The sequence below is a fragment of the Aricia agestis genome, chromosome Z (genome assembly GCF_905147365.1).
Source record: "Aricia agestis chromosome Z, ilAriAges1.1, whole genome shotgun sequence".
NCBI classification, from domain to species: domain Eukaryota; kingdom Metazoa; phylum Arthropoda; class Insecta; order Lepidoptera; family Lycaenidae; genus Aricia; species Aricia agestis.
Window position 1 is genome coordinate 34,872,615 of NC_056428.1, and position 16,264 is coordinate 34,888,878.

The 16,264-nt window shown below is 35.7% G+C and overlaps 1 protein-coding gene across 1 annotated transcript in view; it reads right to left on the reverse strand.

The window, feature by feature from the left end:
- Nucleotides 1–7,535: 7,535 nt before the first annotated feature.
- Nucleotides 7,536–16,264, reverse strand: part of LOC121739113 — a 28,976-nt gene continuing 20,247 nt past the window's right edge. Inside the window, exons 9-12 of the mRNA XM_042131440.1 lie at nt 10,922–11,065; nt 10,609–10,738; nt 9,209–9,279; nt 7,536–8,457 (exon numbers count right to left, since the gene is read on the reverse strand). Coding sequence (XP_041987374.1) covers nt 8,394–8,457; nt 9,209–9,279; nt 10,609–10,738; nt 10,922–11,065 — 409 coding nt within the window. The 3' untranslated portion in view covers nt 7,536–8,393. The remainder of the gene's footprint in view (nt 8,458–9,208; nt 9,280–10,608; nt 10,739–10,921; nt 11,066–16,264) is intronic.

Here is a 16,264-nt window from a genome sequence, read left to right on the forward strand (position 1 = left end):
CCTTAATAGTATGTCAGTAGCTTAACACTCATAAACTATTGCTAAGTAGTCCGAATTCAAGTCATATATTTTGAGCGTTCTGCAAGCTTTTACCAAGTCCAAAGTTATTTACATAATATAAAATATTATGTTCAGTTAAACACTTTGCTATTCCGGATTTCGATGAAACGAGAGTATTTTGCACCGCTTTTTAATAGTACCTACAAACGTTAGCTTGTACCGATATTTTATGCTTGACTAACCATTTAGTAATCTGTGCCTAAACCTTAAGCTTACGAGTATTCAAGTGAAATTCAACGTATTCGTATTGTATGCAATCAAGCCATGATTGTATGTTGTAAGAGAAAGTGGGAAGTGGTTAAACTAATGACTAGTTTTTTTTTTTTTTTTTTATTATAAAATAAGGGGACAAACGAGCAAACGGGTCACCTGATGGAAAGCAACTTCCGTCGCCCATGGACACTCGCAGCATCAGAAGAGCTGCAAGTGCGTTGCCGGCCTTTTAAGAGGGAATAGGGTAATAGGGGAGGGTAGGGAAGGGAAGGGAATAGGGTAGGGGTTAGGGGATTGGGCCTCCAGTAAACTCACTCACTCGGCGAAACACAGCGCAAGCGCTGTTTCACGCCGGTTTTCTGTGAGAACGTGGTATTTATCCGGTCAAGCCGGCCCATTCGTGCTGAAGCATGGCTCTCCCACGTATAATTCTTATTCTTCATTAGTGCCCTTTTTGAAATTCGACATAACCTCAACCAATTCCGTACTCAATTTTTATTTGTTTGAAGTCGATACCAGCCCAGAACTGATCAAATACTTGACATAAAACTTGGCCGGTACCGACTTCAAAAGAATAAAAATTGAGTACGGAATTGGTTGAGGTTAAGTCGAATTTCGGAAAAGGCACTAATGAAGAACAAGAATTATTTCTTACTTTTTAGATCATATTTTTAAGAATACTGTTTTTACCTTGGAAGTCGGTTTCAATTTTTTGTTAAAAAATAATAATTTTACTCTTTTTAGTTATCTACAAGATAAGGAGAGATATCTAAAAGATACGCATAAAGATGCGTAAATAACCATTACGAATGTTACTTATTCCCATTAAGAGGATTCCACACCGCCGTTTTTCCATACAAACGCTGTCCCCTGTTTCCTCCCTGGATAATGCCGGTAGAGTTATGATTTTTTTCCCGAATATCTATGGTCACTATTAGCATGTCCCTATGTTTTCTTTTTTTTCATAATTTAATTATTAAAAAAGATAAGAACGTCCAAAAACCCAAAAAAATGGCCAGATTTTCCTCTGCGTTCAAACACCCAGAAAACAAAACTGGCTACAATATACAAAAAAAATAAAACATAGGAACACAGCTCAAGCCTTGCTTTAATTCTTAATGAAAAAATTACATAAATCGGTTAAGTTTTGGAGAAGGAATCAGCGGACAACGAATCGAAGTTTTACTGTTCTTTTATTACAACTTTTGTCGTGTTGTCTCTATCGCGCTCTGCGGTGGGAGACTTGAGATTGGTGAGACAGCAATACATTTTCAAATACCTATTTTCAATTTCTCTCGCCCCTGGTGTATCCTCTTAAGTTACTGTATGCGAAACTGTGGTAAACGCTTGCAGTTATCTAAGCGATGCTGCAATTTCCAAACTTTTACCTTTAAAATATGTTCAGGAGTTCTGTTCAGTGGCTTCGGATCAAGAGATACCTTCGTATGAAATTTCAGTTATTTTTTACTCTGCTTAAGTTACTAGAAACAATATCTTTAGCACCATTTGTGTTTTAATAAATTTCAAGGATTCACCTTGATTGCTCATAGATCCCATTATCAGATCACCACTTTCGTAATGTTTATATGATGTTTATATTTTGGAAATCGGTCCACAAACAGCGAAATAATCATTAAATCATCTGCTTCGATGCAAAATATCATGAAAAGTACAAATAAATGTGACTTAATGTGATGATGCATGGCATAATTATAGTTGTGATGATGATGATTATTCAAATTGATATATTGGCTTATGCTTTCAGTTGTTTAAACAACGCCAAAATCCCAGAATCTGTATCTATAAGGATTCAAATGTTCTTTTGGGTACCTTCGGAACCAGGGTATAACCTGGTGCGAAATCTTAATTTTTGGTAGCATATGCCTCGAATACTTCAGAAAAAAACTAAAATCACTTTATAAATTATGTTTCCATACAAATTTCAAGGAGTCCCCTCAATTTCTCATAGATTCCATCATCAGATCACCACTTTTGTGAACATGGTACCAAATTCGAGTTAAACCCTACATAACACAAATACAATTTTGAAAATCGGACTACAAACGGCTGAGTAATCGTTGAACATACATAAAAAAAAGGTACATACAGCCGAACGTATTACCTCCTCCTTTTTGGAAGTAGGTCAAAAAACAGACGGACGAGAGTCAATAAATTCTTTGAAGGCGGTTCGGACTGCTACATCACTTGAATTTTTTTCCTTGTAGGATGTTATCCAAATTCCGAAAAAAAATGGTGATCTGTTCGAGCAAGGTCCGGGGAGTACGGTGGATGTCACACACATTCCAATTGCAGCTCCTCCAGTTTTGCGGCCGTCTATTGTGCAGTGTGTGGTCTAGCGTTGTCCTAAAGTAGGGTTGTTGAGGAAGTGATTATGAGGAAGAGGAACAGGAATAGTCACGCGCAAATTTAGAGGATGCGGATGAGGAAGCGGAAGAGGAAGTACGTCCATATAGTACAGCGTTTCCCATGTGGGCGATTACGCCCCCTTGTGGGCGCTGAAGGTCTAAAGGGGGGCAGCGTGGGACTCAGAAAAAATGGCGGCGTTTTGTAGAGGCTGGGGGGGCTAATATTATTACCGACAAATTTGTGGCAAAAGCCCCTTAATTTAAATTAGGAAAAGAAAGTAGGTGAAACAATGGGGGCACTAAAACATATTTTGTTCTAAAAGTGGGCAGTGGACAAAAAAGTCTAGGAACCCCTGATATAGCACTACACTTCGGTCTCATTTCGATTTTCGATAAAAGAAATCAAATTATTAGATTATTCGTACTGCGTGCGTAGCTGCGTAGTGCGTACACGCGTAAACAAAACAACGCTTGTTATATTATGTCAATAAAATTAAAACAAACAAGCAAGGAACAGCGCGGGTGGCGAGAGGGTAGGTCTCGTTCGCCCGTTCGGTCCGGCGCGGCATCGCGCTCTGGCGTGTGCGTTGCCATGATTGGATACGCGACGCGCATGCGCAGTGAAATTCCTCATAAATTTTGAGGAAGCGATAGCGGAAGAGGATTTTTGTATTTTTATTTATGAGGATGCGGTAACGGTTGAGGAACCCAAATTATTGCGGAACTTCCTCATTATGAGGAAGAGGAAGAGGAATCCTCAACAACCCTATCCTAAAGCAGCAGTGGCTTAGAGCGATTGTCAGCCTTGATTGTTTAGCAGCTAGTTCTTCCATTATAGTATGCAGTTGCTGACAATAGATACCTATCTGCCGTAACCGTTTGGTCAGATTTTAGAAAGCTGTAGTGAACGACACCGGCACTAGTCCACCAAACACTCACAAGTAACTTTTTTTGAGTCAATTTTCGCTTAGGGCAGGATTTGGCTGTTTCTCCAGGGGACAGCCATTGCGACGACCGCTTATCGTAAAGGATCCATTTTTCATCACAAGTAATGATCCGATTTAAAATCCCTTCATTATTGTGTCGATTGAGCAATGTAACGCAGCAGTCGACGCGTGTTTTCTGGTTTGCTTCACTCAATTCATTAGGTACCCACCTTTCAATTTTTTTATCTTCCCAATTTTGCTTCAAATGGATTAAAGCAGTTTTATCTGAAGTGGTTTGCGATGGATCCGCTTCTACAATAGACTTTAATTCTTCATTATTCATTTTGGTCTCGGGTCGTCCACGGGGCTTGTTCTAAGGTCGAAATTTCCAGAACGAAAACGTTGGAACCAAAACCGTACCGTGTTTTCTTTTGCGACACCAGCGCCATATGCATTGTAAATTCTTCGAGCTGTTTCTGCAGCACTCGTGCCACGATAGAACTCATATTCGTAAATAAAGCGATATTTCAATTTTTCCATTGTGCGATATGAACGACTTCAAAGAAAAAATAATCAAGAAAAAACAAATGCATGACTATTTTGGAAACTCAAATATGTATCAAATAAATGAACATAATATAAATTTGAATTTGGAATTGTTAACCAAAGAGGAGATAATATTTGAGATCAAAGTGGCCTGTACATTGTACAACAAACCCCCAATTTCATATTATGTAGGACCTAATACTAGACTAGTAGTGCTTCTTCTGCGAGTGTCCATTGGCGACGACATTAATTTGTTTTCCATCAGATTACCTGTTTCCGCGCTTGCCCCCTAATGTTATTAAAAAAGCCACGATTTTGGAATGCTAGTTCCTCTAAACGCCAGCAGAACATAATATTAAGTCTATGGGTTCTACTGCCTAAGAAAGTTTGGGTATTTTTCTTCCAACTGCTTAATTTTGCGGAGACTTCAACCACTCAATTTTTAAGCCAGTTTAAATACATTGATTCTAAAAAGCATAGTATTTTTTTTCATCCCCCCTAACAGTGTCAGGACTCGTTGTTTTCATTTTTTATAATTTTTTGTTTTCTGTTTTCTTATAAATGCATAGTTTATTAAAGTAAACACTATAAGGTAACCTATTTATTTTAATTTTATCATCAATTTACGAGTATTATTATTTATTGAAGCCCGTACATATTAAAAATAACAATGAAAAAAATTATTATAACTAATATTATGTAACATCTGCCTTTACTCTCTTTATTTAGTTCGCTCTTTATAATAAACTAGCTATTACTAGCTAACTAACTATTATTATATATTATTTAAATATTATTAATAATAATAACTCGTAACATTATATTTTACACATCTATCATGCTTCTATTTGTTGAGAAAATCGATTTTAGCTTATTCTTGAATGCTTTAGGAATGGTAAATAAATTTGATGCAATAAGAATTAAAGAGGTAAGATGACAGATGTTACATAAAATGATCATTATGGCTGCCATACACGCTATAACGGTCTATCGGAGAGGTCCACATTGCAGGTATGCCTGCTCAGGTAGACCGGATTGTCTACCCTTCTGGGTAGAAACGTCGTAAAAGCCAAATGGCCATTTTACAGTACGGCCAAAAAACAAAAATCGTAATTTTGTTTCACGCATATTTTTTATTCTTTGAAGTTATAATAAACCACTATAGCTCATTAAGCTTAGATTTTCGGGTAGTTTATTAAATAGAAACTCTTGCCTGTGCAGTTTTTTGGACCTGCGACGGCGCCCGGCGCAAAATCGAAAATCAATTCTTTCAACTTTCAAGTGACACCTACGCAGGCATAACTGCACAGGTGACCTCTCCGGTAGACCGTAGCGTGTATGGCTTACATAAGTCAATTGTTTTTGTTCAACCGAAGTCTGCATACTTTACAAATTTAAATAAACGAGTTGCATCATATTATATTATTTATATTATGTAAGATAAAGAAACATATTAAGTATTTTATTTTAAATTTTTCGTTAAACATCTCATTTCTACTCTAAAGTCTAATTCTCCCAGTATGCATTGAGTCTAAGCACTCTACTTACTTAATTATTACAGAAAAAATAATAATGAAACAGAAATGGCTTACAGATATTTCCTGGTAATTAAAAATTAACTTTATTACGATATGATATTTATGAAAATATGTTAATTTGGCACGACTGGGCCAGACCGAGCAGAGAAATGCCACGGCGCGACGGCCCAAAAAACTGGCGTGAAATATTAATTATTATTGTGTTACGCCAAGCATGAAAAGATAATATGAGAAATTATACGTGTCACTTCATCAGGTGATCCATTTACTTCTTTCCTGGTTCATTTCATATTATAAAAAACTAAGTGGGTTAATTTTAAAAGTCAATAGGATCGACAGGACGCTGGCTGGTATTACCGCTTCTCTTATCGCCGTTTCTATTCAATTACTATTAATTCTGCGATTTTAATACTAGACATACGAGTATATAACTTATTAAATATTCCACCTACTTAAATTTTAACATTGTAGAATAAAAATAGATAAAATATTTATTTATTCCTATAAAGACTTCATTTGGGGTTTATAATTTTTGCTTCGTGAAATGTAAAGGATATGAATTTCGGATTATTGGTCAATTTTTGAAACAGGTCCCTCATTAAATATGATCTGTATAATATTTTTATATAAATTTTTAATAGATAATAGCCGGTTTACATTACTCCAATCGAGTGCTGGATTGCAAATGGAATAAATATAGAAACGAGGACAGCAAAATGTACTAGAAAGCACGTAATTACATTCCAGTAGCAATCCAGCGTTACATTGGATTACTGGACTGAAATAATGTAAGACTGCCATAATAATTTCATCGAATACAGTGTCATTTTTACCGACCTTAAATAAATTGTTATATATATATAGAGCTTTGCTCGAAGTAAATACTGATAGTTAAAGAACGCCACGCTGCACTGTACCCTAATTCATGCAACTACAGTCTAATTTCTGTCCGAATCATTATCAATCAGTAAAATAGTATTCTCACATACGTTAAACAAATGCGAAATGCGATTTTTGGAGTATGACGGTTTTTGTTATATTTTGTTTCATGCTATCGGGACTGCTACGGAACTACATTTACGTTAGATACGAAATACAAAAAATAGGGTACATGGCGAAAGCGACACCTAAAATTTGTGAAAAATCTCTCCTCTTGATATTCACCGACAATCTCGCAGATATTCGTTGATTTCGAACCTGCTACCTAACCCTGCGGTTTGGCCCCACGAAGTAAGTTATAGAAAAGTTTCAAAAATGTGTATTTACAAAGATAAAAAAATAAGGTAAACTCATAAACGTAACGTTGTATTTCAACCAGAAAGCTCTACGTTTCGGGACTCTAATGTTTTTTACGCCTCTGTCCATAAGAAAACGAAGATTCTCGAAAACTATTAGCAAATTGGTTTCGTTGTAGTGATACTGTCACTACCTATGATAGGCATAATAAATGTTATAATATAAAATTACATAACTTAGAGTTGATTTTATGCCATATTGTGGCATAAAATCAACTCTAAGTTATGCGAGTTTCGTTCCCCGGGTAGGTACATATTTATGAGTAAAATATAAAGATAATTTGTGTTCAACGAGTGCTTTTAAAGCGCCTATAATATTTTAATTGCAAGTTATTTACATGCTCCACTTAAAGTAGATATCGGAATCACTACTAAATAATTGTAATTAATTAATAACATGAAACAGTTTTTAGCTTCAGCAAGCACCTAAACGTAATCAACTAGTGTTTAAAACTAAATTTTATGAAAGCTCAAACACAACGGCAATTATTTTCTTTTTAAGAAATGTAACTGTATCTTATATTTATTAGTACTACCAATCTTCCTACGCTACGGAAAAAAACCTTCCGTTTTAAATATTTCAATCCCGGGGTAAGCGAGTTCTTGTTTATATTTCGTTCCATAAAGAGCTACTGAATATAACTGCTTTGTCTTTTCTTTGTTGCATTACACCTTAAAACATTTACCTACTAATAAATGTATTAACATAACTTATAAGTTATGCGATCTGGAGTTTTCCAGCGTATCGGACAAAGATACGTCCTCTACGCTGGAAAACTCACAGTAAGTATGCTATAATAAACATCGATAATGACACTGAGGATATAGACACCAAGTAAAGCTTAAAAGTTTTTAAATGCTTGGCAAGACTTTGTATCTGGATACCTATTTTACCTACGTATGATCAATTTCAATTTTAGCACGCCTCTACAAATAGTGGTATAGAAAATATTCGTTTTTAACATCCATAACGGTAGTTTAGTGATATAAATTCCACACTGTAAATGGTTAAATACTCGAACTTCCAAGAATTATTATATCACTTATAATTAAGCTAAGTATTACGCTCTGGCGTAAACAGACGCAACGCATTTCCTTGAGCAATTGACACCTTTTTAAATAGTAAGAGAATCAATAGTAATTTTCGAATTCGAAACATTCGTATATAAGGGCTTGTCCGCACTGCGAATATTAACCGCGTGGTTTTTTCCGGTATCCGCACAGCTGATGATTAATATGGATGAATTCGCAATAATAAATATCTCGCGGTAAAAATTCGCAGTACGGACAAGTTCTAAATATACATTATACACGCTTATACTTAGTATATTCTACACTTTTAAATGAAGAGCCGGATGCAATGTCTTCTTCTCAACAGATAATATAATAAAATGTTCCCAACTACTTGCAGCAGCAGAACAGCCACGCCCAACGTGGTCGGTCCTCGTCTCATTCGCGCCTATCCTCCCCACGGCTGGGCCCAGCCTGCTCGTCGTCATCGGCGTCCTTGTTTCTGTGCAGAACAATTACAATGAATATCTCGAACAAAAATGAAGCGAACGCGAGCGTACGAATAATCATTTACAGGAATTACAGGTACTATCGCTCCGGCGCAGTCACTTCTAAATACTTAACTCCCCTTTTAATTCGGATTACGGTTAAATATTTCAAAGCGGAATGCTTATATACGAAAATGAATGACACAGAATGGACAAAAGATTACGCGCAGCTTATGAAAAAAAAAACAAACAAATATATAGAGAAGACTGAAAGAAACAAAAATGACAGGAGATATTTTAAACGATACACGTTACGTTCTGTTTGGACTTTGGATCGCATTGATGATATTGTACAGTTCGGCGCGTGAAGGCATTAGTGAGTGTTGCTGACTAGTGGCACGCGCTACCGGGTAGGACATGACCCGTCGTGATGACTACTGTGAACTACGCCTTACTTCATAAACATAAAACGCCATCCCCTTCGCTGTCATCCATCTAGTTTAGAGTGCCAGCCCCCCGACTTGAAGAATGAGCTGATGAATATTTAACAAATAAATTATTGTGTCTTCGACTGTTATCTATTCTAAGTAATCATAACATAATACATTAAGTTCTGAATAAGGTAGTAAAATACTAAAAAATAACAGATAAATGAAAATTGAATGATTTATCAGTTTCTAAATAAAAAATGAATTTCTGTGTATTGAGAACATAGTTAATATTAGTTATAAAAATTGCTGGTAACGAGGAGTTAATGAAAAATACCTGCTGCTCATTAGTTTCGTCTTCTTCTCGCTCTTTTCTGAACCTGCTTTGGGGCTGGGTGATATATCGATCTGCGAAAGATAAAAAGTGTACTTTCTTCTGCTAAAGAAATCGACGAATGAATAGGTACGGGTTTTTATGAAGCACTAAATATACTATCTGAGAAATTGATACATAGGCAGGTATATTTTGTTCAGATTACGTCAAGCCCAGCTCCGACAAATCGCGAACAACAGTGACTTGACATAATCCGGCCAAATACCGTAGGCCACCATCTGCTTGATGGTACAATGTCTTTTTACTATCCACTACTTTCAAAATGTATGAAAATACTAGGTGTTATATAGAAAACGAATATTGCATGAGGAACCCAAAACATGAGCTGTGCAAAAACACTAACATAAACAATGGAAACTAAAATCGACAGCTCTCTTCCTAATTAGCTGTTGTTATGATTCGTATTGTTTTATTTTTGTGTTTTCATATAGTAGGTATGAAGGCTCAGTTCTCACTGCATCACAAGGCGTCGCGACGTGTTTCTAATAAGTATAAGCCATTCAAATTCGGGACATGCAAACTAACACCGTGAGTGGCAAATCTGTCAATTCAATCTAATCTTGTAATAAAATAAAGTTCAGTTTTGAATAGCTCATTTAAAAATGCATATTATTATCATCACATCGTTACATTACGTTGCAATGTGTAATAACCCTTGGATTAACTTACTTTTTAATGTGACTTGAATATATATTTTTTTTAATGGCCCCTCACTTGGGACCTCTTGTTTCCCCTTCAAGAAGAAGGGACAATCATTTGCTGTTATTACATTTTTACATTTTTCATTATTTATTCTTATTTACTAACAGTTTTTTACTTACATCTTTAATCTACTTCTATTTCATCATTTACTTTCCTTTTAATACATTTTACATCAATTTCTGAACTTGTAATTTTTTCAATATCTACCTACTATATTTTACATTTTTATTCATTTCCATATTTTTATATACTTCTTTACAATTCTCCCTCCTTATATTGACTTGAATATTCAGGAAGTTTCTTTCATAATATGTTGAAACTTAAGGCGGATTGAGAGTAAGTACTATTTCAAGGTCTCGTTCCTACATGAATGAAGATTAATGTCTTTTTCTTTTTCACTTTGAATGCTAGAACTGGACCTCGATTCTACGATTTTAGGACAACGTTAAATCAGCTTCGTTTCCTGTTCGATCCAGTCTGTTTCCTCCACTAAATAGAATCTCATGTAATGCCAAACCAACGTATAAAACGTATATTTGACGTAAATGAGAATACTATTTTGCTGCTCAATAAAACGGTGAGAATCATACAACAAACGATGGTTGTCGCTTAAAATGTTGGAGTCGGGGTCCCGTTTTTACCTTCCCATGACTAGAAGAAGTGGAAGCGGTTTCCACCTGGACTTGTGACTGACTGTTGACGTGGCCCATCTTCGTCAACGGAGGGTTCTTGAACGAATACGAGAAGGCTAGTCCACGCTTTAATGACGCCCTAAAAAATTAACTTATTTATTTGAGATGTTAATTACGAACTGTGTATATCTGAATATATCAGAGTTCTACGTGAAGAGGCCCTAATTTCTAAATGCAATTTAGAAATTAGGGCCTCTTTTCAATAAAATCACCTTTATTGTATAAATTATAGCAAAAGTGGTCTTTTCAGCCTTTTGATTACCTCGTTGGACTAGGTGGTGGGTAGCTACTCCCTCTATGATCTGGTGTCAGATACTGGTGCTGCTGCGCCACGACCAGGCGATTCCGCTGCAGTAGTTCCTGGTGTGATTGGTACAGCTTCTCCGACGCGGACGCCACCGTTGGACTAAACATAAAATTATAATTAATAAAATCCATGGACGTTTCACACCACGTCAGTCCAGCCCCGTGTCTACCTTACCTGTGATACGAGTACCAGACAACGGAAATATATTTAATACTTTTATATTACAATTAATATATTTAAGATTTTTATTATATTTGGTACATATATTCAATACACATCCACGACCTCGGAACATTGAAAACGTTTTGTTCCTTCGGCGGGATTCGAACCCGCAAGCCACCAGACGCAAAGCCATTGAGCCACAGAGGTCGTTAATAAATAATTAGGATACGTGAATATAATATATAATATTAGCTACGAGTAAAAGCCGAGCTTTGTGTGGGCTCGCGTCGCCACACCTTGACTGACGATAATAATGAACACATCTACATTATACATATTTAAAAAAACCTTGACTGACTGTATCTTCAGTACATATAAGTAAAAATTACTATGTTAAAGCACAAATCACATCTACATATAAGTAAAAATTACTATGTTAAAGCACAAATCAATAGGCGTGATAGTTTTTCCGTAAAATGTACCACAAAATGTACAGGTGCCTTACGCCCGAAACTGATATCGATTTCGATTTTCGATTTCAACGGTTTTTTGACATTTTTAGACATATTTTAGATGGGAGTAAGGCACCAGGTTGTGAGATATACTAGAGCGCGCTTAGCTCGCCCTGACTATAAAAAAATAAAAGTTCATCTATAGGTGTTACTATTGATAACTATATAGTCCAGGTTCCCTAGAACAATGTTTTTGGATTACTCTCAAGCTACGAATAATAAAAAATAAGGAAACGTAACTCCCTAGTACATAAACACACAAAAACACAAAAATAGTTAAATACTTTAAGAGTAACATTGTCCTACATATAGAACAATCCATATTTAAGACCATCAAACCGAAATATTAAAACCTTTCTATCTCTGTTAGCTACCACTTACTAGATTTTTCGCAAAGGAAATTGTTGTTCGTCTTATCAAAATGAAGCTACGCACGAAAAATTTGCTTGATAATAATAAAAAAAATATTCTAGGGAACCGGTACTAATCAAAGAATTCTATTTAAACTTAAATAGAAGTCTTTGGTGCTAATAGTCTAAAGTCATCTGATGAAACTAGCGAGAACGGGGATGGAGATTTGTGTATAATCTATACAAATACCTAGATAGTATCAAATACTATCAGATATATTTAAGCTTATTCAGATGGCGGATTTACGTAATTTGGTCGAGTTACGTCAAGCACAGTCAACTTAATATTATGACCTGTATTCACAATAATTAGTGATAAGTGCAGGTTATTAAAGCAGATGATTAGTAATTAGGAAAGAAGACAGCGACTGATTAGTGCAAGTCCTTTATTTTCTCCTAAATACTAATCACCTGCACCAGACATCCGCACTAATCAAAGTGGATACAGGCCCTTATATCTAACATTCACTTGTCATAAACTTACCAAATAACGTGCAATGATTGTACCATCGAAGATTTGTTGGATTGCTTTAGAGGCAGTTAACGGATCTATGTCATTTTGTCGGATTATGTCAACATAATGTAATGCAACCACAACTAAACACGTATCCGTAAACTGCCTGTGAGATTTCCCTGGTTGTATATCGCACAGACTAAACATATTTCATAATAAATATATATACAAAAGACACAAGTTCATCTATAAATCCTTAACAAGCCTCAATCTAGATAGCGAAACGGAATTTCGTTGAGCTACGAATAATGAGCACTCGGTCCGCGGTTACGACTCGAGCATATTTAATCTTCGCACACAAGCTTTCCGTCTTATAGAGCAGAACTTAAACCGTCTCCGAGTCACATATTCAAACGACCCAAGATAAACGTTGTTAACTGGAATGTATCATAAGTTCAAAGTAAACACGCCCCAAGAACGTCAAACGAAATAGTATTTCTAATTTAAGCTACGCGCACAAGATGCCAGGCCGCATCGGGGCGGAGCGCAAAAAAAGCTAGAATCGAAAACTGAAGTGGGTAACTAACATTTTACAACATAAAAGTAATTCCTAATGTTTTCCCTTATAATTTCAACAAACCTTGTAACCAGGGTTGCCACCTTTATTTTTTTGCAAATAAAGTTTTAGGTGAGAAAAAAAAAACGGTACACAGTATAAAAATAAAGTACAATTCATAAAATTATCTGTATAACTAAAAATGAATTCTGTACTTTGTTACTTTCTTTAAAACTCGAGAGATAGGTGATACGAGGTTCATCGGGTCATCTAGTTTGAAATAAAGTATTTTTGCGAACTTTATTATTTTCGTAAAGTACTAAGTACAATTGCCTGAAAAATACAATACTTTATAATAAAGTACATGTGGCAACCCTACTTGTAACCTACCTACTTCATCATCTAGCTAATATAATATCTAGCAATACATAGAATCCGGTTTTAATTTATTTTTTAGTATTTATAACGCGCGCAAATTCTGGCTGTATACAAAATCTGTCATTGCACTGCGGCCCAATACGCTGCGTCACCAAAGTGCTAGCTCAGTCATGTCACAATGTGGGCGAAGCTTTGAAAGCGCGAATATGAATTTAATTTCTCAAGGTAACCTGAGGTTTTTTACACGGTAGCTGTTTCTGGCCTATGTGTTAATTAACGTTTAAGGGCTGATTTAAACCGCAACGCAACGCGTAGATGCATTTCTAAATTTGTATGGATTTGACAGATTTTAATTGCGTCAGACGTCTTGCGAATCTGTCAAATCCATACTAATTTAGAAATGAATCTACGCGTCGCGTTGCGGTCTGAATCAACCCTAAAGGTCGCGCGTGGCCTACGACTGTCATCGGCCGCGCGCGTCTTTCGCAGGCCTCGGAAGCCTTGCCATACATTTTCATACACTGACTATTGTCGCGAGCGGCCGACGACAGTCGTAGGCGATGCACGGAATTGTACCTTTAAACGCGATTTTTTTACCACATTTATCAACGATAACTTTCTTTTATCTACAATACATTATTTAACCTCAATACTAAAAAATCTACAGTATACAGAAATTGTATTCCGGGTGTCGAAACACAGACATAGAAAGCGATTTTTACAACGAACCAAATAAAGGTACACAACTACACAATCTCACTACTGCATTAATTGTATGTTCATTGTTCAGTATACACATTACACAGTGTATAATATTAATAGAGGCAGCACCAGCACACAAAAAAATTTATTCGCCGTTTGACAACGTTTCTGTCAATATTCTGATATGACGTGTATGACATGTAGGATTTTGGTCGGATTATTTACTGTATGTGTTAGTAGCGCCCTCTGCTCAAACCTTCCCTATAGCTTTGTCCACACTGTGCCTTTTCTGTTCGTCAAGGGCATGCGTTATAGCGCAATCGCCGCAACGGACAGACGGACAGCGAACGTGAGGCATATCCGCAACGCATGCCATCTGACCGTATCCAAAAAACAATAATCGGCGAGTCGGACTCGCGCACGAAGGGTTCCGTGCCGTAAACCGTTATACAGCAAAAATTGGCCAAAAATTGTGTTTTTTATATGGGAGCCCGCTTAAATTTTAATGTTATTTCAATATTATTATCTACGAATAATAAAAACTAAGGAATCTTAACTCCCATACTATTACCGTTTTAAATTTGGTTCCTTTTGATCTGTCATGTAACGTCAGCCTAGTACCGCTCAAGGTCACTTAATTATTGCAAATGTATTGAAAGTGTACCTAAGGTACACTTTTTTGACAAGTATTGTGGAGCATGTTTTTTGACGGAGTTACTTTTTCTCAGTTTTTATTATTCGTAGATTATTATTAATTATTAAAGTACATATATATTTTAGGCCTTTGTGAAAATTTCAAGTGTCTACCTATTGCCATTACACATGATATAATGGCACTTGAAATCGAACAAAAAAGGCCAACAAAATCACGTTTGTTGTACGGGAGCCCCCTTAAATATTAATTTGTAGTAGTAGTAGTTTTTCTAGCTATAGTGGTTCTTGAGTTACAGCCTGGCGACAGACAGACAGACGGACAGACAACGATGTCTTAGTAATAGGGTCACGTTTTTACCCTTTGGGTACGGAACCCTAAAAATGATAATAGGGAACATGCATGATTTTTTTATGACTAATTAGTCCTTTATATCTTTATAAAGGAGAATAAAACATAAATAGGCTTCAAAATATGCAAATTATTCTTTAAATTGAAATTTAAAACATTGATTAAATTTGTACCGTTCAAACGCCGGCATTTAGCGCGCCATGTTCATGACGTCAGATGTCATGTCCCGTGTTTGTTTCCTTTAGTGATATTTTAGTTATTTCGTACTTAGTCAAAAGTAAATTTTGCAATATAAGATCTGAAACAAACAAGTAGCTACTTACGTAACTACTCAACGTAAATTGTTAATGTTAATTGGAATATCTAATATATAAAATTCTCGTGTCACTCCAAAACGGCTAAACCGATTTTGATAAAATTTTGTATACTTTTACATTCGTTAGGCCTGAGAATAGGTTTTTATCCACTTTTTTAATTGATACTAGGAACAATTTAAGTATATGGCAAAATAACATTTACCGGGTCAGCTATTAAAATCGTAAAATCAAGATTTGATGCAAAATATTCTAACATCATAAATGCATCTATTTTCGGTAGATAGTCCGATTGTGCTTTGATAAAACCTAATATACTCATTTATAAAACCTAATATACTCATATAAATTCACTATAAATATAGATTCACTAGAAATCACCAGTTTTAAACTATTTTTCTTACAAATACTATAACCACAGTATGAATATCGACGCTGATATGTAACATCTGACGTCACATTTTGTTTCGACCAATGGTGGCGAGTTTAGTAAGTTTGAATTTCCCTCCATTAATTTTCATTTTTTAAACAACATTGTATGGGTTTAAATGATAACTAATTAAAAAAAAATAACCTTTTGATTATAATGTGACGTTGATAAAGATTACAGAAATATATATTTGAGATGATTTTTTTTGCATATTCCCTATTAGGGTTGATTCGAACCGCAACGCGACGCGTAGATGCATTTCTAAATTAGTATGGATTTGACAGATTCGCAAGACGTCTGACGCAATTGAAATCTGTCAAATCCATACAAATTTAAAAATGCATCTACGCGTCGCGTTGCGGTCTGAATCAACCCTT